Source organism: Osmerus eperlanus, chromosome 9, assembly GCF_963692335.1.
Source record: "Osmerus eperlanus chromosome 9, fOsmEpe2.1, whole genome shotgun sequence".
Lineage (NCBI taxonomy): Eukaryota > Metazoa > Chordata > Actinopteri > Osmeriformes > Osmeridae > Osmerus > Osmerus eperlanus.
Genome location: NC_085026.1, coordinates 15,125,147 through 15,147,869, shown reverse-complemented (window position 1 = coordinate 15,147,869; position 22,723 = coordinate 15,125,147). Strand labels below are relative to the sequence as shown.

Sequence of the window (22,723 nt, the reverse complement as noted above, 5' to 3'; positions counted from 1 at the left end):
TTTCCTGTCCAAAAGCGTTGCCGCGCTTTACCATAGAAGAAGTATTTTCATAGACACCAAAATTGTTTGCAATATTATTTTATAGATATACAGACGTTGTGTGCTATGACACGTGTTTAACTCTTATACTTATTTCAGGGACATTCTGTTCGATGTTCTACTCAGCTTTTGTATGGATGAACGCTGCACGATAGAGTGCAGAACAGGCTCGCGCGAGATAAGGAAGTGTAGTTTGTTGACATAGCTTGAGACGGGGGGGAACTGTGTCGGGCACATCATCAGCATGATGATGTTGTTATGATACTTCTCACGTATAAACGCGTAATAACGCCAATCCCATCTTTCTTATGGGTTTAAATGAAATGGCAGTGGCTCTTTGATATTAAAAATAAAGTTATTGAAGGTAAGTAGCTGTGTTGTTAAGCTGTCCAGTGTTTCTGTTAAATCGCTATCCCGCGCTAGCTAACGTAACATTGTGGATAGCCTCGTCACGGTTAAGCCAGCATGCGAGCTGTGTATAAAACCACTTACTGTACTCTTTATATGACTGGCAGGTCATCCTTGGTGATCTATTTGAATCTGTAGTTATGTTTAATATGTTATACTGTTAACTGGCCTTTTCCCAATTCAAGATAGATTATGATAGTATGGTGTTGGCCAGCTGTCAGACTATGGGCGTATGCTTGAGATGAGACAAATGCTTAATTCATACATTGCTGCGTAGTAACACTGCATACATAGCAACAGCAGCACATACGGTATAGGTTTGTTTTGGTTAGGAATTATATTATATACATTGATTTACATATCTGACTGAAACCCTTGAGTGTTTGTTACATGCTGAAAGTGGAGGAGTGAGGCAGATTGAGTTTTTGCAATCTGATTACTCAAATGATGTCGAAATCAGTGTCTGATTACTCAAATTATGTCGAAATCAGCAGGTCAGTCTGCAAAATACTGACACAAATACTTTTTGAAAACCTCACCAAACTGTGCATCATTCTCACACGAACAGATCGAGTTATAGATGTATCTCTCTCTCTCTCCCCCCAGCCCCCAGTCCAGGCAGCCTCTAGCTGGCCCTTGTCCAGTGACAGCCATGGCTGCTCAGACTCCCTCCCAGTCTGCCCTGCGAGAATTTTGTCCTCTCTACTACCTGCTCAATGCCATCCCTGCCAAGGTGCAGAAGGGCTTCCGCTCTGTGCTGGTCTATCTGACGGCTCTGGACACCAATGCTGACTACATAGCAGTGGGCAGCAGCATCGGCATGCTGTATCTCTACTGCAGGAGGGTCAGTCAGATGAACAAGTACAACCTAGAGGTCAGTACACAACAAATGTATCTTCTCTTCAACACAGCTTGACTCCATTCTGAAACCAGAAGTCGGTCCTCTTCTGCTAATCATATTTTGATGACAAAATGTGTGTAACGTGCTATGATGGGTGATATATTGTCCCTCCAGGGTAAATGTGAGGCAATCACAGCAGTCAAACTTCTGAGTTGTTTTGATGACTTGGTTGCCGTGGGCACAGCATCCGGCAGAGTAGCACTCTTCCAACTGGTGTCACAACTTCCTGGCAGAAACAAACAGGTAGGCCAATCAATCAAACCGCCATCCATCAATAAACCGTAGCTCCATTCCCACGGCCACTGCACTAGAGGGACCCACAGGGAACTGCTAATGTGTCTGAGCTTAGTTTAAATGACCTCAAGATCAACACGTGTACAAAGCTGTGTGGTATGCCTGGGAAGAGGTTTACACTGAGGTTTTTCTCTGCCTAGCTGAGGAGGTTTGATGTTGTGGGTCTGCACAAGAGCCCAGTGACAGCCCTGACCTGGAGCCCCAACGGCATGAAGCTGTTCTCTGGAGACGACAAGGGCAAGGTGGTCTACTCCGCCGTGGACCTGGACCAGGTAGGACCACCAGTCTCGCCGCTCTCTCCCACTAGTAATCTGGAATATGTTGATTTCCAGACAAGAGATTAAGGAGGAATGGTGTTATCACACAGCTGTGAAAGTGAAGGATATTTCTCATCCAATCATTTGTTTATTCCCAGGGCTTAAATTTAACACTTGTATATGTCTGTGTGTGCGTATGTACATGTTTGGCTGCCTGCTTGCTTGCATCTGTGTGTCTAATTAACTGCATTGTGTGTGTGTGCGTGCGTGTGTGTGTGCGTGTGTGTCCACGTGCATGTGTGTGTGCGTGTGTGTGTGCGTGTGTGTGTGCGTGTGTGTGTGTGTGTCCACGTGTGTCCGCACCCCCAGGGCGTGTGTAACCCAGTGCTGCTGTTTGAGGAGGCCTCAGCCATCGTGCAGCTGGAGTACTGCCAGAAGGTTCTACTGGTGTCCACGCACCAGCGCTCGGTGCTGTTTCACACACAGGAGCAGGCTCTGCAGCAGCTGGGCGCCAAGCCTCGCAAGAGGTACCCAGAATACAACTCTGTAGCTCTAGTGAAACTCAACAGAATACAACTCTGTAGCTCTAGTGAAACTCAACAGAATACAACTCTGTAGCTCTAGTGAAACTCAACAGAATACAACTCTGTAGCTCTAGTGAAACTGTCATTTCTGTGTTGTCTTTGCTGCGGTCTCTTCTCGGCAGCAACGGGAAGTTTGGCGCGTGCTTCCAGCCGGGGCTGTGCAAGCAGAGCGACCTGCAGGTGTTTGCGGCGCGGCCGGGCCTCCGGCTGTGGCGTGCGGACATCAAAGGCATGGTGGAGGACACCCGGCTGCTGAAGCCCCTGTTCAACCTGGACGTGCCCCAGTTCCAGCTGTTCCCCCGGGCCGGGCCCTCGGGGGGCTACCGGCCCCCGGAGAGACAGCTGGGCCTGGTCTGCTGCTTCCTGCGGGAGGGCTGGCTGCTCAGCTGGAACGAGTACAGCGTCTATGTCATCGACTGTCTCAACCAGGTAATATCCAGAACCTATCCAGCTACTTTACCAGGTACTATCTAATATACTAACACCTAACCAGGTAATATACAACACCTAACCAGGTAATATACAACACCTAACCAGGTAATATACAGTACCTAAACAGGTCATATCAATGTATCACACCTAGACTGTCTTGTCTTTCAGCCTCGTATCACTGTGCCCTCAGCCAGGGTATTGTGGCTGTATTGACTGCAGGTAAACAGTTGCTTTCTTCTCTGGCGTCTCCAGGTGATTATCGGAGCGCTGGAGAGCAGTGGAGACATTGTGTCAGTGTCCTGCACTGAGAATGAGATCTTCATCCTGAAGGGAGACAGGGACATCGTCCGCATCTCCACCAGCCCCGAAGGCCTGGTCTCCAACGGTGAGCTAGCACACACGCCCCAGTGTCCCCCTCGCATGAATGAAAGCTTTGTGAAACAGTCCGACCAGAGAAGTGATTTTATGTTGCTTGTTTAGGGGACTTCTGATTGCCTTTCTGTCACTTCTATTCATTCGTTCTTCTCTCATGTTTACCCGAATAAAAAAAACGATGGCCAACAATTAATTGCTCTCTCTCTCTCTCTCTCTCTCTCTCTCTCTCTCTCTCTCTCTCTCTCTCTCTCTCTCTCTCTCTCTCTCTCTCTGTCTCTCTGTCTCTCTCTCCTCCCCCCCTCCTGGGTGGAGCTACGGGCATCGTCACCTTTCGTCTCCTATTCTGACAGGTAACGGTAGATCAAGATACAAAACTTAACGTGCACTGTTTTCTTTTTTTCTGTCCTCTTATTCTTTCTTTCTACCTCTCTCTGTCTCTCTCCCTCTCTCTTTCCTACTCTCACTCCCACTCGCAGTGTCGGACCTATCTCTTCGTCTGAGCTCCCCCTTGACTCCCACCCTCCTGCTCCCGCCCACCGGCTCCGTAGAAACAGCCCAGCCAATCCGAACCATGCCCATCATTGTCGAGCAGCATAGAGGTGGAGGGAGGGCAGAGGAGGAGGAGGTGGCGGGGGAGGCGGAGGAGGTGGAGGAGGCGGAGGAGCAGCAGGAGCAGCAGCACAATGCCAGTCCTCAGGAGGGAGGGTTTGGGGCGGAGGGGGAGAGGCCGGGGGTGGTGGATGTGGGGGTGGAGGTGTGGATGCCGAGGGGAAGTGTCGGGGGAACCAGCGATTCTCGTAGCCGCAGCAGCTCCATCACGTCCTGGGACAGCGTCCAGGGGATGCTCATGACCTCGTCCTCCACCACGGAGCAGTCCGAGATGAGCTCCAGTCGCTACAGCGCCCCCCTGCCCCTGGAGGACCTGGTGGTGAAGGCCATCAAGGTGAAGAAGAAGGGGAAGAGGAGGAGGCATGGTGAGTCCGGGTGGAGCTACGGGCATCGTCACCTTTCGTCTCCTATTCTGACAGGTAACGGTAGATCAAGATACAAAACTTAACGTGCACTGTTTTCTTTTTTTCTGTCCTGTTTTTCTCTCTCTCTCTCTCTCTCTCTCTCTCTCTCTCTCTCTCTCTCTCTCTCTCTCTCTCTCTCTCTCTCTCTCTCTCTCTCTCTCTCTCTCTCTCTCTCTCTCTCTCCCTTGCTATCTCTGTCTCTGAAGAGAGTGGCAGTGGTAACCGTCTGTTCGAGCGCAGCAGCTGGTCAGAGAACATGTTCAGCCAGGACGGGGGCCTCAGTGACGGGGGCAGCGGGGGCACCCCCATGAGTGACCCCACCAGCCTGCTGTACAGCAGCCTGGACCTCCAGAGCAACGACTCCCCCGAACAGGACCCCAACGGCCGGCCCGCCACCCCAGAACCCACCCCCTCCCGGTCTGCCAACGTCCCACCCGGTCCTCCAGACTCCCTGCCCCTCCAGGAGATGGAGACCCAGGAAGACTCCGGAGGGGGCGAGGCCCCCACCCCAGACGTGGACCTCCTGCTGGAGTGCACCTTCTCCTACATGCATGCGTCCGACGAGCAGGAGCCAGATCCAATGGAGGAGCAGGAGGACGAGTTCCCTCTGATTGGCCTGGAGGACTCGGAGCCGGAGGATCTGGAGCCTCCGGCCTGTGCTCTGGATCAGACGGGGTGCTCGGCCGAGCGCGAGCAGGGCCCCTCGAGTGACGAGGAGGACATCTACGCTCACGGGGTGCCCTCCAGAGTCAGCGTGGGTGAGGGGCTGAACTCTGTCAGCCTGCAGGGAAACGACAGACAGCAGGACGAGGACATGACCAGACGCAAGGCTGACCAGGTAGAGGCAGGATCATGACATCGTGCCGTCCCCCCTTTTCTCCCGTGTCGTAGCTGTGTCTGTGCTCATGCTTTTCTTTTTTTCTCCCATTCTTTAAAAAACAATATGATCATAATTCAAACGCTGTATGGAAGCAGCCTGAGTGTGTGGTGACTTAGTTTGTCCCTCCTCCCCCTCCCTAGCTAGCGGAGAGCTGGATGGGCTACTCAGGGCCTGGCTGTGGCATCCTGAGTCTGGTGGTGACCGACAGGTTCGTGTGGTGTCTGGACTTTAAGGGGAGCCTGTACTGCAGCGCCCTGCCCGACGGAGGCCTCAGCTGGCAGCGCTTTGAGGACAACGTCCACCAGGTGGCGCTCTCCCCCTCAGGTCAGACTCTGTTTGAAGTCCTGCTTCTCTCTGACAAGCGTGTCTGTTGTTGAGAGTGAGAGTGAGGTTGAATTGTGCTTTTATTGTCAAATATCTGATTGAGACGCAGTCATTAGGTAGTAGTCAGATTTAATACAACTCAGAATAATGGATCACTGCAACAAGAGATCAACCTAAGACATCATCTTACACTCAAGGTCCTGCAATCCACATCCAACCATTATATATATTTTTTAACTATACAACTTGTGTAAAGTGATTCTGACCCTGGAATAACACAATTATTAGTAATAGTCGAAGTAACTCTATAAAAAGTAACTCTATAAAATAGCGTTCCCAAAATGTAATCAAAAAGACCCTTTCCGAGGGATGACCCTGACCCAGTAGCTGCTGTGTTCAGGCTCTCTGCTGTGGAAGGTGGAGCAGAAGACCATGACAGCCTACGCCTGCGGCAAGGTCACCATCAAGGGCAAGCGTCACTGGTACAAGGCCATGGATGAGACGGCCTTCGTGGCTCTGAGCGACGACGCAGCCTGGATCATCCGCACCAACGGAGACCTCTACCTGCAGACAGGTGAGGCGGCAGGGGGGACAGGAAGTGAGGCGGCAGGGAGGACAGGACGGAGGTCAGCTGGACAGCCAACGTTTCTGAATATGTTGGCTGTCTGAATACCTGGATGACTGATGTATGAACGTTTTATTTTTCACATTGTCAAATATATGGGTTTTAAGTGTCAGACCTATTACATCATGATAGAGGAAGATGCCTTTCTTTGGTTATTGTTCCATTGCAACCTTGTTGGCCATCATTAGACGTTTTTTTCTGTTACTGAGTGGGGAAGATACTAGTTGTAGTACCAGCTGTGAACACCAGGAGTCTCCACAGCTCCTGGAGAGAAACAGAGGGTGTCGAGGTTGTTGACAGCCTCTGCAACTCTCCCAATATCTCTCCTTCTAGCTTTATTCCTGGACAGTTTTCAAACTCTTTTCCTCAACAACAAAAAAAATAGCTGGAAAACGGCTCCCAACTGCTGTTTTGTCTACCCATCCGTGCACCAGCAGTGTAATCAGTGACATTTAGCGTGTAGCATGTCCACAATGAGATGCATGTATTCCCTTAGATGTATTCTAACAGCCTCATATTCTTTGTTAGAGACCACATATTTGATTAAAACAACTCATGTCAGTGCACTTGTACACATGTACAGGCATGTGGGTTGGGTCACATACCAGGACCAGCATGACAGAGAGAGAGCAGCTGTTAGAGACAAACAGGCAGAGGGGTGTCTCTGAGTGACTGCTCTTACGGACACACCCACGGCCCGGGCTTGTAGAGACACGCTGCCCCGACAGGTGCCTGCACAGTTACTAATCCCATCCAAGGGAGTCAGGTGGCTGAGCGGTTAGGGAAGCGGGCTAGTAATCAGAAGGTTGCCAGTTCGATTCCCGGCCGTGCAAAATGACGTTGTGTCCTTGGGCAAGGCACTTCACCCTACTTGCCTCAGGGGGAATGTCCCTGTACTTACTGTAAGTCGCTCTGGATAAGAGCGTCTGCTAAATGACTAAAGGTAAAGGTAAGATCCATCACAGATTAATTCACCTGGATGTGAAGGAAATGAAACTTAAAGAAACAGGTGTGGTGTAATAGGACTGTATCAGAGTCTGTTGTTTCAGTTGTTTCACTTTCCATTCGTTAGAAGAAGCCATAATGGGTTACAGGGCGTTGGTATTTGCCAGTGTGTCTGTGTCTGTTCTTGAGGCATATGACAGATACCTGTTAACCTGTCTACACACACAGACTGCAGCCACACTCTGATCTGCCAGAGAAGAACAATGCTATCTCTGTCCAGAACACCCCTAGGCATGTTCACGCCAGTGTCAAAACAGCTGTGTGTGTTTGTGAGTGTGCGGCCCGTGCGTGCGTGCCTATGTGTGTGTGTGCCTGTGGGTGTGTGTGTGCCTGTGTGTGTGTGCCTGTGTGTGTGTGTGTGTGTCTGTGGGTGTGTGTGCCCTTGCGTGCGTGCCAGTGTGTGTGCTCATCTATGCGTGTGCACATGCACGTCCTGCAGGTCTGAGCGTGGAGCGTCCGTGTGCGCGGGCGGTGAGGGTGGACTGCCCGTGCCCCATGTCCCAGGTGGCGGCGCGGGGCGGCGTGGCATGGGCGCTCAGCGAGCAGAGAGCCGTCTTCTACCGGGAGGGGCTCAGCAGCTTCTGCTCCGAGGGAGAGATGTGGAAGTACGACAAGATCAGGTGAGGTCAAGATCAGGTGAGTTTAAAATCAGGTGAGGTCTACACCTGTGTACATAGTCAGGACTCTCGGACTAGGGGGATGGGTGTAGCTCAAGGGGATGGGTGTAGCTCAGTGGGATGGGTGTAGCTCAGTGGTAAAGTATTTGACTGCAGATTAAGAGATTGTCGCCTTAGTAATATGCTAATATTACATTACATCACGGTTTCCCTGACGGACAACAGCGAGTTCCCGGTCCCTTTCCTCCCTGTGTTGCTGCACCGATCACAGTCCCCAGCCCTGTGGCTACCTCTGCTTAAACTGACATTTACCAACTCTGACCCAAGTTGAACACTGGATTTAGGTGTTTCAACACCCATTGACAGTTCCCTGCTGTATGACTATTAGAGCCTGACCGAACTATCGGTATCGGCATTTATAATGGCCGATAAATGAATATTAAAGTTTTTTGGGGTTCTTTTTTTTGTCTTTTTTTTTCTTAATATTATTATTGTGTTTTTGTTCAAAGACTTTAAGTTTCATATCTTAAGTTTGTATTTTTATACATTTTATTTATCAGAACTTTAATATATTTTGATGTTCCTCTGTTCTGATGTGACAATAAAACAAACAAGTTTATTTTTAAACTGCATTATCATATTTCTTTAGTGAGGAAATAATAACAGGAGTCAGATGGCTGAGTGGTTAAGGAATCGGGCTATTAATCAGAAGGTTGCCGGTTCGATTCCCGGCAGTTTGAAATGACGTTTGGTCCTTGGGCAAGGCACTTCACCCTACTTGCCTCTGGGAATGTCTCTGTACTTACTGTAAGTCGCTCTGGATAAGAACGTCTGCTAAAAATGACTAAATGCAAACTACAAATAACTAATGTAGGGAAATCAGTTTGTTTTGTTACGCGTTTCTGGATTTTTAAAATATTTTTTTATATCGGAATATCGGATTTTTAAATCACCAAATATTTGTATCGGTATCGGCCTTAAAAATCCTTTATCGGTCGGGCTCTAATGACTATGTTAAGCCTGGGTTCTGCACCTCTCTTTCACCAACTGTCTCTGGAGGAGGGGATCACTCACTGAATTGCTCCTCCCAAGGTTTCTTCCATTTTTTTCTCCTCTAGTGAGTTTTTCTGGGAGTTTTTCCTCATCTTCCTTGAGGGTTTAGTTTGGTTGAGGGGCAGTTCTATGCACATGTGTGAAGCCCTCTGTGACATCGCTTGTAAAAAGGGCTATACCCATTTTTTTTTATTTGATTTGATCAAAGTCTATATTAAGTGGCCAGGGGGTTAAAATAGTATTTATTCAGTTAGATACTGCTTATAATGATAGGTTCTGATGCTGTGTGTGTGTGTCAGCGAGGGCCAGGGTCTGGAGCCCATCTGCATCTCCCTGGGGGAGAACGGCACAGTCTGGGCCCTGGACACCAGCGGCAGCCTGTGGTTCAGGACCGGAGTCACCACCAAGAAACCTCAGGGAGACGACCAGCACTGGTGGCAGGTAGGAGAGTAACACACACCATACATACACACACACACATTCGATACACATACATCCCCCCCCCCCCCACACACACACACAATACACCACACCACACACAATACACACACACACCAGACACACACACGCCACACCTACCGCCTTGTCTCAGATCCAGATGAATCCTTAAACGTCGCACCCATCCCCTCCATGTCTCCCCATGTCTCCAGGTCAGCATAACAGACTACGTGGTGTTCGATCAGGGAAGCCTGTTCCAGACCCTCATCCAGGCCACCCACAGCGTGGCCACGGCCACCAAGGCTCCGGTGGAGCGCGTGGCGGAGTGCCTGCGCGTGGCCTTCCTGTCCCAGCAGACGCAGTGCCAGCCCAGCCTGGTCAGCTCCAACACCGCCGGGGTCTGGATCGCCTCAGGACGCAACGACCTGCACGTGGCCAAGGGCAGCCTCATCGGTAGGAGACGGATACACACACACACAGCACACACACAGCACAACCGCACACATCGCTCACACCACATTAATGGGGATTAGTCTTTGATGTTGTTGATATTGAAACATACTGAATACTATGTTTGTGTGTGTGTGTGCAGGTACCTTCTGGCAGGGTGTGGTCCCTAGAGGGACAGTGTCTGCCACCAAGTGGGCCTTCATCACCTCGTCTGCCGTGTCCAGTAAAGAAGGTATGACAGACGCCCAGCTCTCCTCCTGTACACGCGTTTATCTATTCTTCCATCCACTCACCACACACCCCCTTTTCTTACCCCCTTTTCTTTCTCCATCCTGCCTTCCTCAAACCTATCTCTCCAGCCATCCATCATTCATCCTCTCTTACATTTACATTAGTCATTTAGCAGACACTCTTATCCAGAGCGACTTACAGTAAGTACAGGGACATTCCCCCCGAAGCAAGTAGGGTGAAGTGCCTTGCCCAAGGACACAACATCATTTTGCACGGCTGGGAATCGAACTGGCAACCTTCAGATTACTAGCCCGACTCCCTCACCGCTCAGCCATCTGACTCCCTCTTCTGACCTCCATCCTCCTACGGCTCTACCCCCCCACCTCCTCTCTACCCCCCCACCTCCTCTCTAACCCCCCTCTCCTGTCCCGTCCGCTCCTCCAGGGACGTTCCTGTGGCTGGGGCAGAGCCGGAGGGACCTGTTCTGCGTGTGGGACCAGGATGGCCAGCTGCGGCCCTCCACCGTGCAGCTGCCCCCGGACGTGGAGTTTGGCCAGCTGTCCGCCTGCAGGGACGCCCTGTGGGGCCTGGACCTGCACGGCTGGGTCCACATCCGCACCCTGTCCCCAACCTGCCCCACCGGCATGACCTGGACCCCCCTGGACCTCAGCCAGCTAGGTAACCAGGACCAGATATACCCCTGAATGCACATATTGTTGAATCCTTGGGGTGCGCTTGATTTGAGCCAAGGTGGGAAACGAGGAGAGGCTGGGGTGGGGCTCTAGCACACTAACGCATACAACACCTGCACATGGCATCACGTGTGGATCCCTTCTGGGACAGTTCCAAATAGATTTTATGCCTTAACGTAATGGCTGTTGGATGCCCTCGCCTACTTTTAGAGTGAACTGAATATATTTTCACCCAGCCTGATATAATACATCTTCACAGCTGTGTCTCATACAACTCCCGTGTCCTACCTACCGAGTTAGAACAGACAGGGCCTTGGATGTGCTTGGTTTTAAGGGGCTGCAGAATGGTATTGTGGTGGTGTTTGTGCCGTGGAGAGAGGGGGTGTGTCCCTTGCAGTCCCAGTCGGAGGCGGCGGGTCGAGATGCCTCCCTGGATGTCACACGTCAGCGTGTCTCTGGGTGTCACTTTCAGGCTGCGTGTGTCCCATACTTTCACATGGCTAGCTACGGTGGCCACATCGGTTCAGGTGTCAGACCCTGTGAGATCGTCCTGTCCTTCCCCTCAGTGTCTCTCTGCTTCTAGGAATTCACATGTGGAAGAGAGAGAGAGAGAGAGAGAGAGAGAGAGAGAGAGAGAGAGACACAAACAGACAGAGAGACAGAGACTGACTCGGTGGTCACAGTGGAGGAGGAGGAGAAGAACACTTAATTAATCCTGCGAGATGAACGCATGCAGGGAGTGGGAATCAAACCCATGATCGAGGCACCTGGTCTGTGGCTTGCACTGCTACAGCGCAGCAAGAGGGTCGTGGGTTCGATTCCTGCTTGTTGGGCCTCATATCCAGCCTTTCTGCGTGGAGGTGCAGCATGTTGTCCCCAAGCTCACACGGGTTTCCTCCGCCCCCAAAGCCCTAATATAAACATGCAGAACAGATCGCCCTCCCGCCCATGTTCTGGCCAAGGAAAACTTAATCTAGAGAGAGAGAGAGGGACAGGTGACCATTTCAGCCCTCCTGCATGGTGGTGGGGGAGTGGTTCATGTGTCTCCACTCCCTCACACACACACACTCTCCTCCGCGCTTTACTGGAGATGTTTTTATACTCTCTATTGACAGGTGCTTGGCCCCTTGCATAAGAGGTTGTTTTGTAATCAGGTCTTGGAGCAAGGTCCATTGGAGGGGGTGTGCTGCTCCTCCTGAAGCCTGCTGGTGAAGGGAGGCCAGTAGGGGTGGGGGAAAAAATCGATTCATATTTGAATCGCGATTCAGTCTGCTAGCGATTCAGATCGATTCACACATTTATGTGAATAGATTTATTTTTATGATGTTATTTCTTTTCTTTTTGTATATATATATTATTTTTGTACATAGTTTTTTCAAAAGTTCTCGGAAAAATCGTGAATCGATTTTTAATCGAATCGTGATCCCAAGAATCGATTCGAATCGTGAGGTACCAAAAGATTCCAACCCCTAGAGGCCAGCCTTCACAGGACTGCTCTGGCCTCTCTAGCGCTTCAGGGGGCATGAGCACTGCATGGGCACTTCACACCAAACTGGAATAGTGCAATTCTTCAATGAAAAGTAGCTGATATAATAAAGGGTAAAGAAACTTTAACGCATTTGTCCCCTATAAAACATGGTGTGCAAGCTAATAAGGCGCTCTGAGAGTTGTTTAGCAACACAGACAGCTCAGTGCCAGTGGAATGTCAATTAATCATTTTTTGGAGCGTGCCGCTACTTTCTAGCACTATCACAATCCAGCAATCCTGTTCCAGGCAATCACCTTCGGCGAGGCGTGACGTCCTCCTTGGCTTATTTTGTGAAACCACTGTCAATCAAACTCTGAAGAAGCTGGAGAAAAACACAGTTGTTCAGTCAAGAATTGGGGCACGCTGTTTCTCAACTCTGAATGAATTTCATTGTCAGTCATTGCAGCTTTAAGCAGAGGTATGCAAAGGTATGGAACACATGTGGCCCAGCCAGACTGGTTCAGAACACATTTACATTTAGTCATTTATCAGACGTTCTTATCCAGAGCGACTTACAGTAAGTACAGGGACATTCCCCCGAGGCAAGTAGGGTGAAGTGCCTTGCCCAAGGACCAAACGTCATTTCAAACTGCCGGGAATCGAACCGGCAACCTTCTGATTAATAGCCCGATTCCTTAACCACTCAGCCATCTGACTCCTGTTATTATTTCCTCACTAAACAGACTGCAGTCTGTGTGTGTAGACAGGTTAACAGGTATCTGTCATATGCCTCAAGAACAGACACAGACACACTGGCAAATACCAACGCCCTGTAACCCATTATGGCTTCTTCTAACGAATGGAAAGTGAAACAACTGAAACAACAGACTCTGATACAGTCCTATTACACCACACCTGTTTCTTTAAGTTTCATTTCCTTCACATCCAGGTGAATTAATCTGTGATGGATCTTACCTTTACCTTTAGTCATTTAGCAGACGCTCTTATCCAGAGCGACTTACAGTAAGTACAGGGACATTCCCCCTGAGGCAAGTAGGGTGAAGTGACTTGCCCAAGGACACAATGTCAGTTGGCATGACCGGGAATCGAACTGGCAACCTTCAGATTACTAGCCCGACTCCCTCACCGCTCAGCCACCTGACTCCAACACTGTAGCAGTAGTTAACCCTGCTCGCACAACACTGATCAGTAGGTTTCTATCTGTCTGGATGCAGTGCATGTGGAGGTGTCAGGTCAGCTTGTCTTGTCGCTTGTTTTCTGGCACTTTCGACTGCTGTTGGACCTTCCTCATGCAGTCCATAGACACATCCGTAAAGCAAGTTTTTGAAAAGTGTGTTTGTGTGTGATGTATGTATGATGGGCCTCTCTCACCAGTCAGAGGCTCTTTTGGGGGGGGGGGGTATTTACTGCTGGCGGTGGTTGTGTTTGTCTGTGTTGTTGTTCTGGAGTCTCTTTGCTGCGCTGTGTTGAATTCCGCCGCCTCTGCTGGAAGTGAGATGTAAATAGCCGGTCAAGTGACGCAGACAGCTGCGGCCTGGCTGTATTGGGCAGTGTGTGCATCACAGGGTAACCAGATATGGAGGGGAAGAGGGAGAGGTGTAAGGAAGGGGACTCATTTATAGCCCGTCAGTATGTCCGGGGCACATGACTATGTCTTGGTTGAACAGGAACACTGATTCCCCAGGCTGGGGACACAGTGTCTCTGCCTGCTAGTTCACTCTGGGTCAGTTAGCATGGGTCAGTCACCTGTGTGGATGAAGCTAGCATGGTGAAGTCAACATAGGGCCTGAATAGAATGGAAAAACATACTTTGATCCAGTGGTTGGCCCCTCTCCTGGTTAATGTCTTTCCTTGGGCACCAGGTGGGTTCCAGATTTTGATCAACTTCAAACTCATCAACCAATGTCATAGAATGCCTAATCCTAATTTGTTCCAGCCTAAAAAAAAGTGTGGTTGTCCATCAGGATAACTAACAAGGTCCTGTCAGAGTCCTTGACTGAGTGGTGAGGTGTGTTATGGGCTTGTTGTCCTATCATCCCACCAAGAGTTACCTAGATCTGGATCCTCCGATCCGCCCAGCTCCCAGCATTCCACACTGACGCATGGCCTCATCACAGTGATGTATGAAGGGGGGGGGGTGTCGGGGGGCAGTTATTGTGACCTTCTGGCCACGAGGACCTGTCTGGTGGACCATCAGGTGGTCAGCTGTCATGGAGCAGACCTGCAGCTGAATCCCACGGTTTCTTCCTCCTCCTTCTGCTTCACCTCCCCCCCTCCGGTCCACCCTCAGGCCAGCCTACAGACTACCAGGGGTAGGCAACCCTGGTCCTCGAGAGCCGCTGTCCTGCTTGTTGGGTGTGCTTTGCCTTCGGCAAGGGCACAACCTTTGTTCTCTCACATATATATTATTATTTTTCTTATTTCTTTTTGCCCCCCTAAAACTCAGTCAATATTTGGCCTACATAGACAACCTAGCGTCTTGGTAGCGATTGAGTTGCTTCTATTGGAATTTACGTTCCGTTGCATGGTTTAGGCTTAAGTTAAGTTTTTGTGGCGAAAAGTGAAGCTAACGGTGGCTAATTTGCTAGCCACAGTCACTTACGTTACTAACGTCACTACGTCACTAACGTCACGAAAACACGCGTGACTACCTTTGGCAGAACATTCGTTTCGCATCTGTTAACTTGGGGGATAGCTAGGCTAACTATAGCTTTACTGCAAGGCAGCTGCAGAAACGCCACAAACAAAGAGGCCAGGGTGATAACTATTTACTCATTTTACTTTGTGATATGACACACAATTGTGATGTGTAATGTACAGTATAAGCTGATATTATTAAGGAAGTACATCTACTTTCGGAAACAGTAGTATACTATTTCACTGAAGTATTAGCATCATGACATTAGCCTGTGTTGCCCGGGCAACACATACTACAGTGGTCTATGATGTAGCGTTATCTGTTTTCAATCGTTAAAATAAACATTCCTCACATATACATTTTCGTTGTAGGATTTATTCTGACATTAGTAAACGATTTGTTGGTGAAATTACCATTACCTGTGGTTTCAAACCAGTGTAGCTCACTGCAACACTGTAGCTTACGCGAGACACACTACAAAAACATCTACACTACACAGTTGTTTAGGAAGTCAAATGGCGACAGAACATGTTCGGCACTCCCCTTACTTAAATCAAAAGTCTATCTAACTACTAACCTGAACTTCATTGCCACAGCCTAAACGTTGTCAATCTGTTCATGAAAATAATTAATTTAAACCGTACAACGGAACGTTAAATCCAATTCAACCAACGGAATCGCTACCAAGACGAACACAGCAGTAGTCTAGTACTGTACCGTAGTAGTACAATTTACCGGGGCAGCTTCTCCACACAGGGCTATATCGCATTTTGCGTTGTTACTGACAATGATCGCTACCAGCGAGCTTTTTATGAATGAGCGATTTTCCACTAAATAAATGTCAAGCTTATTTACGTTTTGGGGGGCATATTTTCAGTTAGCAGATGGTACTGTTTGAATCGCGATTCCATCTTCTACTGCCGGGTAACGTCAATGAGTAGGCTAAATGCCTGAAAATATCATGAGAAGGGAAAAACTTAAAATGACATTTAAGTCATAGAGATTAGGTCAATTTTTACACCGGTCTGCCAAATGTATTCGTTTTGATTCAACGATGAGGCTGCCTCTTGCAGGGGAAATGAGAAGACATCTATTTCATTCTACACTTCACTCGTATTTTCAGTTGTAAATGAGCAGCAAAAAAAAAATGCTTTGAAATCTATGTAATCTTTATAAATAATAAATATGCATTTTTATATAAAATATACAGAAATATCAGTTGTAAAAATGTCATTCAAAAACGGACCCCTGTGCAATCGACGCTAAAAGGGAGTCAGGTGGCTGAGCGGTGAGGGAATTGGGCTAGTAATCCGAAGGTTGCCAGTTCGATTCCCGGTCATGCCAACTGACGTTGTGTCCTTGGGCAAGGCACTTCACCCTACTTGCCTCGGGGGAATGTCCCTGTACTTACTGTAAGTCGCTCTGGATAAGAGCGTCTGCTAAATGACTAAATGTAAATGTAAGCAAGCACACCCTACAATTTCCCCAGAAATTGTACCCTCTCTAGTTTTAGATGTTTCCCTGCTCCAGCACACCTGATTCAAATGAATGGTCGTTACCCGGCTTCCACAGAGCTTGATAACAACCCATTCATTTGAACCAGGTGTGCTGGAGCAGGGAAACATGTAAAACATGCAGGACAGCAGCTCTTGAGGACCAGGGTTGCCTACCCCCGGACTACGCCTACCTCCATGTCCCTCACTGAGCTATGACTGTAGAGGAATGTAAAAAAACAAAAAACACAACGATTTCAGATCATTAGCACATTCTGGGCGGTGAGGTAAACATCGGTTCAACTTGAAGTTGGAGAGTCGAAGTGAGGGTCGCTGGGGCCGTAAAACACACCTGTGTCTGATAAGAGACAGGTGTGTCTCTTATCAGACGGGCTGACGGGCTCTTGAAGCACACATGTTTAACAACACCACGGGAGCCCAACAGTTAGCCTTCATGGCTAACTGTATTTGAGCGATCAAAGAAGACAAAGTGTCCATCAGCAAATGTTTTGAAAGGTTGAAGAAAGGCTGTTTCGAACGGTTGAAGAAAAGCTGTTTGGAAAGTTTGAGAAAAGATTTTTGAAATATTTTTGGAGGGGGAATATTTTCCCCTCCAGGGAAATGTGTTACCCCTATGTTTTCAGTGTAAAAGACTGATGTATCGATGAAACGTGTTATCCATAATGATCACAGTAACATACATCACCAGCATCACTGTATTGCTTTATAAATGGCCAGACAGTAATATACAGGGGGGAACCCCTTTCCTCAGGCCTCCAGGGAAATCTGTTCCCCCTGCGTTCTCAGTGTAAGAGACTGATGGATAGATGAAACTTGTCATACATAATGATCACAGTAACATACTACATCACCAGCATGACTGTATTGCTTTATAAATGGCCAGACTGTAATTATGCAAGTGGGCGTATGCAAGTTAATATAATATAATATTATATAATACAAGTTAATATAATATAATATATACATTTTTTTTGGGCGAACATATTTTTTTTTTTTACTTTGTGGGGGAAACTTTTTTCCCCAAACACAGTGAAAGGAGAGGACAGGAGAGAGAGAGAGAGAGATCATGCCACCAAATACAGATTTAAACTAAAGTAACGAGCCTGGCTTGAAAATGTAAGGAGTAGAAAGTACAGATAAATGTAAGGAGTATTTGTACAGGTTTGGACACACACTTTTAAAGGTTTCCTGTCCTGGGGCAGGAATGTAGTGTAGTCAGTACTGATAGCAGTGTAATGATTAGGTGGTGATTATGTACTGTAACATCTTGTCTTCTGAACTTTGGTCCAGAGGGCCATGGGCTAATGTGTGAGGTTTGAACTTCTGTAAACTGTTCAAACAGCAGCTGACCCTGTCTGTTTCTCTGCTGTGGTGTTCAGTTATCAGGTGGAGATTAAGGCCTTTCTCTCCTGGTCAGCTAGGTTCACCCTACCCCGGTAGATAGCACCCAGTCACCATAACATCAGTTTTATCTAGTTATTTTCTTCTCTCATCAGCTCTGTAACCAGGGTAGGAGAGAGGGGCGCCAAGGCTGTTGTGACAACCATACTTCTGTACTCAATCAGGATTCTGTAGTAGAATATAAACATACCATGCCTGGTGCCCCAGTTCCCCAACACACGCTAATCCACAGCCCAATCATGGAATAGAATCCACCTCCTCCAGGAGAGGGACAGATCCAGGAGGGATCCAGTCCAGGGAGAGGGCCAGGGCTATAGATCCCAACCCCCTGTGTACCTCAGTAGGACAGAGAGAGCACAGGTATCCGGTCCATGCGTTGATGTTCCAAGCACGGCAATGGGGTCACTGCCTACGAAGATTAGGTTACTCTGAGGTAGTATAAACTCACACAGGTTTCCTTTCAAATAGAGCCCTTGATCTGCAGTCAAATGCTGTACCGCTGCGCCCATCGGGATCTGAAGCGTTAACGCTGCATTTACATTTATTCATTTAGCAGACGCTCTTATCCAGAGCGACTTACAGTAAGTACAGGGACATTCTCCCCGAGGCAGGTAGGGTGAAGTGCCTTGCCCAAGGACACAACGTCATTTGGCACGGCCGGGAATCGAACCAACAACCTTCTGATTAATAGCCCGACTCCCTAACCGCTCAGCCACCTGACTGTGTCCTGGCTGACCGTGGTGTGTGTGCTGTCCTGACCCCAGGCCGTGTCCGTCTGGTCAGCGTGTCGTGTGGGAGCCAGAACGTGTGGGCATGTGACAGCCACGGCTTGGTCTACTTTCGGGTCGGAACCCAACCTTTGAACCCCAGCATGATGCTGCCTGCGTGGATCTGCTTAGAACCTCCTGAACAGGTAAGTAAAGTCTCAACACCATAGGGTCTACATATTGTGGAATGTCAGCAGGTGACATACTTTCAGGCTTTGTTCGTAGGATGTGAATAGTTCTGCAGGTTGTTTCATTGATGACACTGGACTAATGTTCCACCTCTCACACTTCAGAATCACTTATCAAAGCTCTGATGATTTATCGATAGAGGATGAGGATTGTTAAATATGCTCTTCTCCTCTGTAGCCAGTAGGAATCCACCTGGTCAGTGTCCACACCAGCCCCAACGACCGCATGCTGTGGGCGCTGGACAACCGAGGCAATGTCCATGTCAGGACCGCCATCAGCGAGGAGATGCCCGTGGGCACAGACTGGGAGCACATACCAGGTACAGCAACACTACTGGCTCTACTCTCCTCATTCCCTCCCTCTCTCCTCTCATCCCCCTCTCTGTCCCTCCCTCTCCTCTCATCCCTGTCTCTGTCCCTCCTTCTCCTCTCTCCTCTCATCCCCCTCTCTGTCTCCCCCCCCTTTCTCATCTCATCCCCCTCTCTGTCCCTCTCTCTCCTCTCATCCCCCTCTCTGTCCCCCCCCTCTCTCATCTCATCCCCCTCTCTGTCCCTCCCTCTCCTCTCATCTCCCTCTCTGTCCCCCCCCTCTCTCATCTCATCCCCCTCTCTGTCCCTCTCTCTCCTCCTCTCATCCCCCTCTCTGTCTCCCCCCCCCTCTCTCCTCTCATCCCCCTCTCTGTCCCTCCCTCTCCTCTCTCCTCTCATCCCCCTCTCTGTCTCCCCCCCTCCCCAGGTCTGCAGGCCAGCCAGCTGGTTCTGAGTCTGAGGACGGTGTGGGTGCGCTGTCCCAACGGGGAGGTGGCCAGGCGCTACGGCATCACGGACAAAAACCCAGCTGGAGACTACTGGAAGAAGATCCCTGGTGTGGTCCACTGCTTCACCGGTGAGGGAGGGAGGGAGGGAGGGAGGGAGGGAGGGGCCACAGGAACAAAGAGTAGACGCTTCCTGAGTGTGGGGTGTTGGCAGGCAGGCTCTGACCCCCTGCTGTGCTCTGCTACAGGGAGGCGCTGTTGGCTGCAGCTCCAGTCACAATACGTCCTGTACGCCCCAGAGCCAGGTCCCATTATAGAGTCCATAAATCCTTTGTTGTTGTTGCTCCACCTGATCGCATTTCACACAGTGGGTCTGTACACTTACGTACCAACACATACTGTACATTCATTGGCAGACAATGTTTTGATCCTGGTCTCAGTTGATGTTATGTCATAATTTTAAAAAAATGCATTGTGTTTATACAGTATACTGTAGCACTTTTAAGGATGCTCAAAGCATTGTAATGAGTAGGCTCAACTGGGAATGAACCCCTTCCTCTTGACAGCAAGTCCTATCTCAGAGGGGTGTGTGTTCATCCTCCAGTCTAACATGTTCTACTCCCTGTCTCCCCCCCTCCCCCATCCCCCCCTCCAGTGACCCCCCAGGATGAGCTGTGGGCCGTGGGCACATCAGGAGGCCTGACCCACCGCCTCACCAAGACCCTGCTCCACACCCCAGCCAAGTCCCACGCCAACACAGGCTCCCTCAGCGGAGAAGACCTGGAAGACGAGTGGGAAGTCATCTAAACACGATCTGACCACTTCCTGAAACACTCAAAACTACTTCCTGGTTGACGAGTCAGAGGTAATTGAAGGAGTTGGTTGGTCAGAGACTTTGTACAGCCATGTGTGTACAGTTATCAGCGTGCAAGATTCTTAATGTTGTCAACTGGGGAAAAGAATACACTCACACTGTAGTTTGAGCCAATTTAGCGTAGCTTACACATAAAATATGTTCTTGAAGAGGACTGTATTTTAACAATTTCACATTTTTAACAATCCTGGTCAGAAACTTTGTAGGGGACTATACCACAATGCAGTGTGGGTATTTTCTTATCTTTTTAGGTTTTGCCCCTTCTCATCCTCCAGATTGATTTAGTGTCATTACGTTACGGTATGTCTAATTCACTTAAGGGAAAGCGGCTGGATTTTTATTTCGCTTGTGAGCACTTTACGCCCTCTGTCTATTTGACATTAGTCGGATGTGTGCATCATGTTGTTGATGATGTGTATAGAGGCTCAGTGGACAGTCACTAAACTGGGATTGGGAGGGCTTTCAGCCTGGTACCTCTTGGTCCTGTCAGATAGCACACCTTTCTAGCTAGCCGGGAAAACTGGTGCTGAATGAACTTTATCAGGGTGAAACTCTGAGCTCTGGTGTTCTGTTACAGAGCAAACCATAGAAAGTTTCCTAATGCATCTAAGGAAGGGGGGGAGTCTGAAAAGTAATTGTTAGTCTTGTTCCACCTTTTTACGTTGTTTACATGACCTGTGGATGTCCTCAGAAGTGAAATCATGAAGGTTTTTAATAAGTAGCTCCACAGAAGTGTGGAGCTCCCGTTAAATCGACCCGTTTTGCTCCATCCCTGAATGCGAATAAGTGAATCGCTTTATTTATTTAATAGTTAGAATGTTTGCACAATAGGATTAAGAGACAGTCCACCCCCAACACAGCACTGTTCTCTGTAGCTCGGCAACCATCCACTGTAAAGGGACTCGCCACTCATTGTTTCATACAGATTGATGTTGTATATAAACCACACCACCAAACGGACTCTTTCCTCTATAGGGGACGTATCCAGCTTCACTAGAAGGCTGACACTGTCGGCTGAACTGTTTATAGCTCATCCAGCATCATAGGACGAAATACATAGAACCAAGGAATCTGTTGTGTCTCTGTAGGGGGTGAAGTACTTCCATGATCCACACCAAGGGAACTAGGAGGACGGCTGAGATCTGTGATTTCTTTTTACTGTACATTGTAAAAGCTATGTAACATGTTAAGTGCTTCAGCTGAGAAGATAAGCAGGTGAGTGTGAAGCTGGTGTCTTCTGGTGCGTCTGATACAGCTGCTAGACAAATATCAAACATAACATCGATACAATACCACAGTAGCGATAAAAAAAAAAAAAAAGAAACTCGTACGCCTTACGTCAAGGGGGAGGGAAGGAAACCTGGCAGGTGTGCTCAGCCTGTTTCTGTTGGGAGAAGACTACAAGAACAAGCCTGTCCCCTTAGACAACCTCAGCTTGTCAGAGCGCAGCTGTATTTGGTTCACTTGTTCTGCTCACCAGGACAAGCTCCTTTAATCAAACTGCTGGCTAACGACATTACAACCAAGTCTGTAACGTGCTGGGCTCTGACACCCATGCTTGCTTGTCTACTGTGGAGCAGGGGAGGAACTGGCTGGAGCTGAGATACCTTTATAGCACCACTGTTTTAAATGACTAGAAAGGGAATTCAACCGACAAACCTAATGTAGAGCCAGTTTGCCCATATCCAGCTGTAAACATCTACATTACAAATGCTGCGTAGAAGAGTAGATGTCTTGGAAGTTGCTTGTAATCACAGCTATTGACAAGGAAATATATGTCAAAGCTCAACTGAACGTGCCAGATACTATGAACATAACTCACTGATCTGGCTTGAGAACATAACATAATCAACAGCTGTAGCTACTTTTCTTCTAGTGAACTTGTGCGTTGTGTCTGTGAAGGTAGCTTGTAGCTTTCAGTAATGAGCCAAAATGCTGTGTTCGTGTTCACCGCGTTAAATAGCAACCTGTAAGGAAAAGTAGCTAGGTTTATGACACATTATGCCTCCATGATATCCTGCTTCTGTCATTGCCCGTAGGCTGCCTGTCTACTGGACATCAGGGTGTCCAGACGATCACTCTTAATATCTCATTAAAATTGATGGGTGTGTTTGATTTAACTCCCATCATACCACCAATGAGTGTCATGGTTCTGAAGACAAATGGAATCCCATCCTCAGCTGCAGACAAGGTGCGCTAAATTAAACGCTCCCTCACTTGACATGGAACTAGGGGTAGACCTGAAGGGAATCTAGGGCTTTTGTCCAGAAGGTATTTTTTCCCTGTATGTCTATATTGGACAGAATGCCTTCATACTGTAAGATGACTGGTTACCTGATGAATCCTGTTATAAAATCTCCATGCCTTTCCTCATCATTAACTTCCTAAATAAAGATGTTTACAGATCTGTAAGGCTGTCTGGTTTGTGGTCTTAAGGCAGTGTTGCCTTCTTAATGGATCTTAGCTCATCAGATATTGT

The 22,723-nt window shown here is 48.5% G+C and overlaps 1 protein-coding gene across 4 annotated transcripts; it reads left to right on the top strand.

Annotated features, from left to right (window-relative positions):
* On the top strand, positions 1 to 22,656 carry tecpr2 (tectonin beta-propeller repeat containing 2). Of its 4 annotated transcripts, XM_062469427.1 has the most exons (21): positions 1 to 403; positions 848 to 941; positions 1,066 to 1,321; positions 1,463 to 1,591; positions 1,783 to 1,914; positions 2,269 to 2,426; positions 2,606 to 2,912; positions 3,168 to 3,300; positions 3,767 to 4,264; positions 4,510 to 5,141; positions 5,324 to 5,507; positions 5,908 to 6,081; positions 7,577 to 7,757; positions 9,107 to 9,248; positions 9,458 to 9,698; positions 9,838 to 9,927; positions 10,371 to 10,604; positions 18,425 to 18,573; positions 18,794 to 18,935; positions 19,352 to 19,501; positions 20,026 to 22,656. In XM_062469427.1, exons 2-21 carry the CDS (start codon positions 892 to 894, stop codon positions 20,175 to 20,177), a joined length of 4,134 nt encoding a protein of 1,377 aa, XP_062325411.1. In that variant the 5' UTR covers positions 1 to 403; positions 848 to 891; the 3' UTR covers positions 20,178 to 22,656. The 4 variants fall into 4 exon arrangements, with proteins under 4 accessions (XP_062325411.1, XP_062325412.1, XP_062325414.1 ...); XM_062469428.1 differs by lacking the exon at positions 848 to 941; XM_062469430.1 differs by lacking the exon at positions 848 to 941 and having other exon boundaries at positions 1,061 to 1,321.
* The last annotated feature ends 67 nt before the right edge of the window (positions 22,657 to 22,723 follow it).

Coding starts and splice junctions, on each gene's coding strand:
- tecpr2 (XM_062469427.1), top strand. CDS start 892: ATGATGTCGAAATCAGTGTCTGATTACTCAAATTATGTCGAAATCAGC. Junction 7,758..9,106: donor TGGAAGTACGACAAGATCAG/GTGAGGTCAAGA, acceptor TGTGTGTGTCAG/CGAGGGCCAGGGTCTGGAGC. Junction 9,249..9,457: donor ACGACCAGCACTGGTGGCAG/GTAGGAGAGTAA, acceptor CCATGTCTCCAG/GTCAGCATAACAGACTACGT.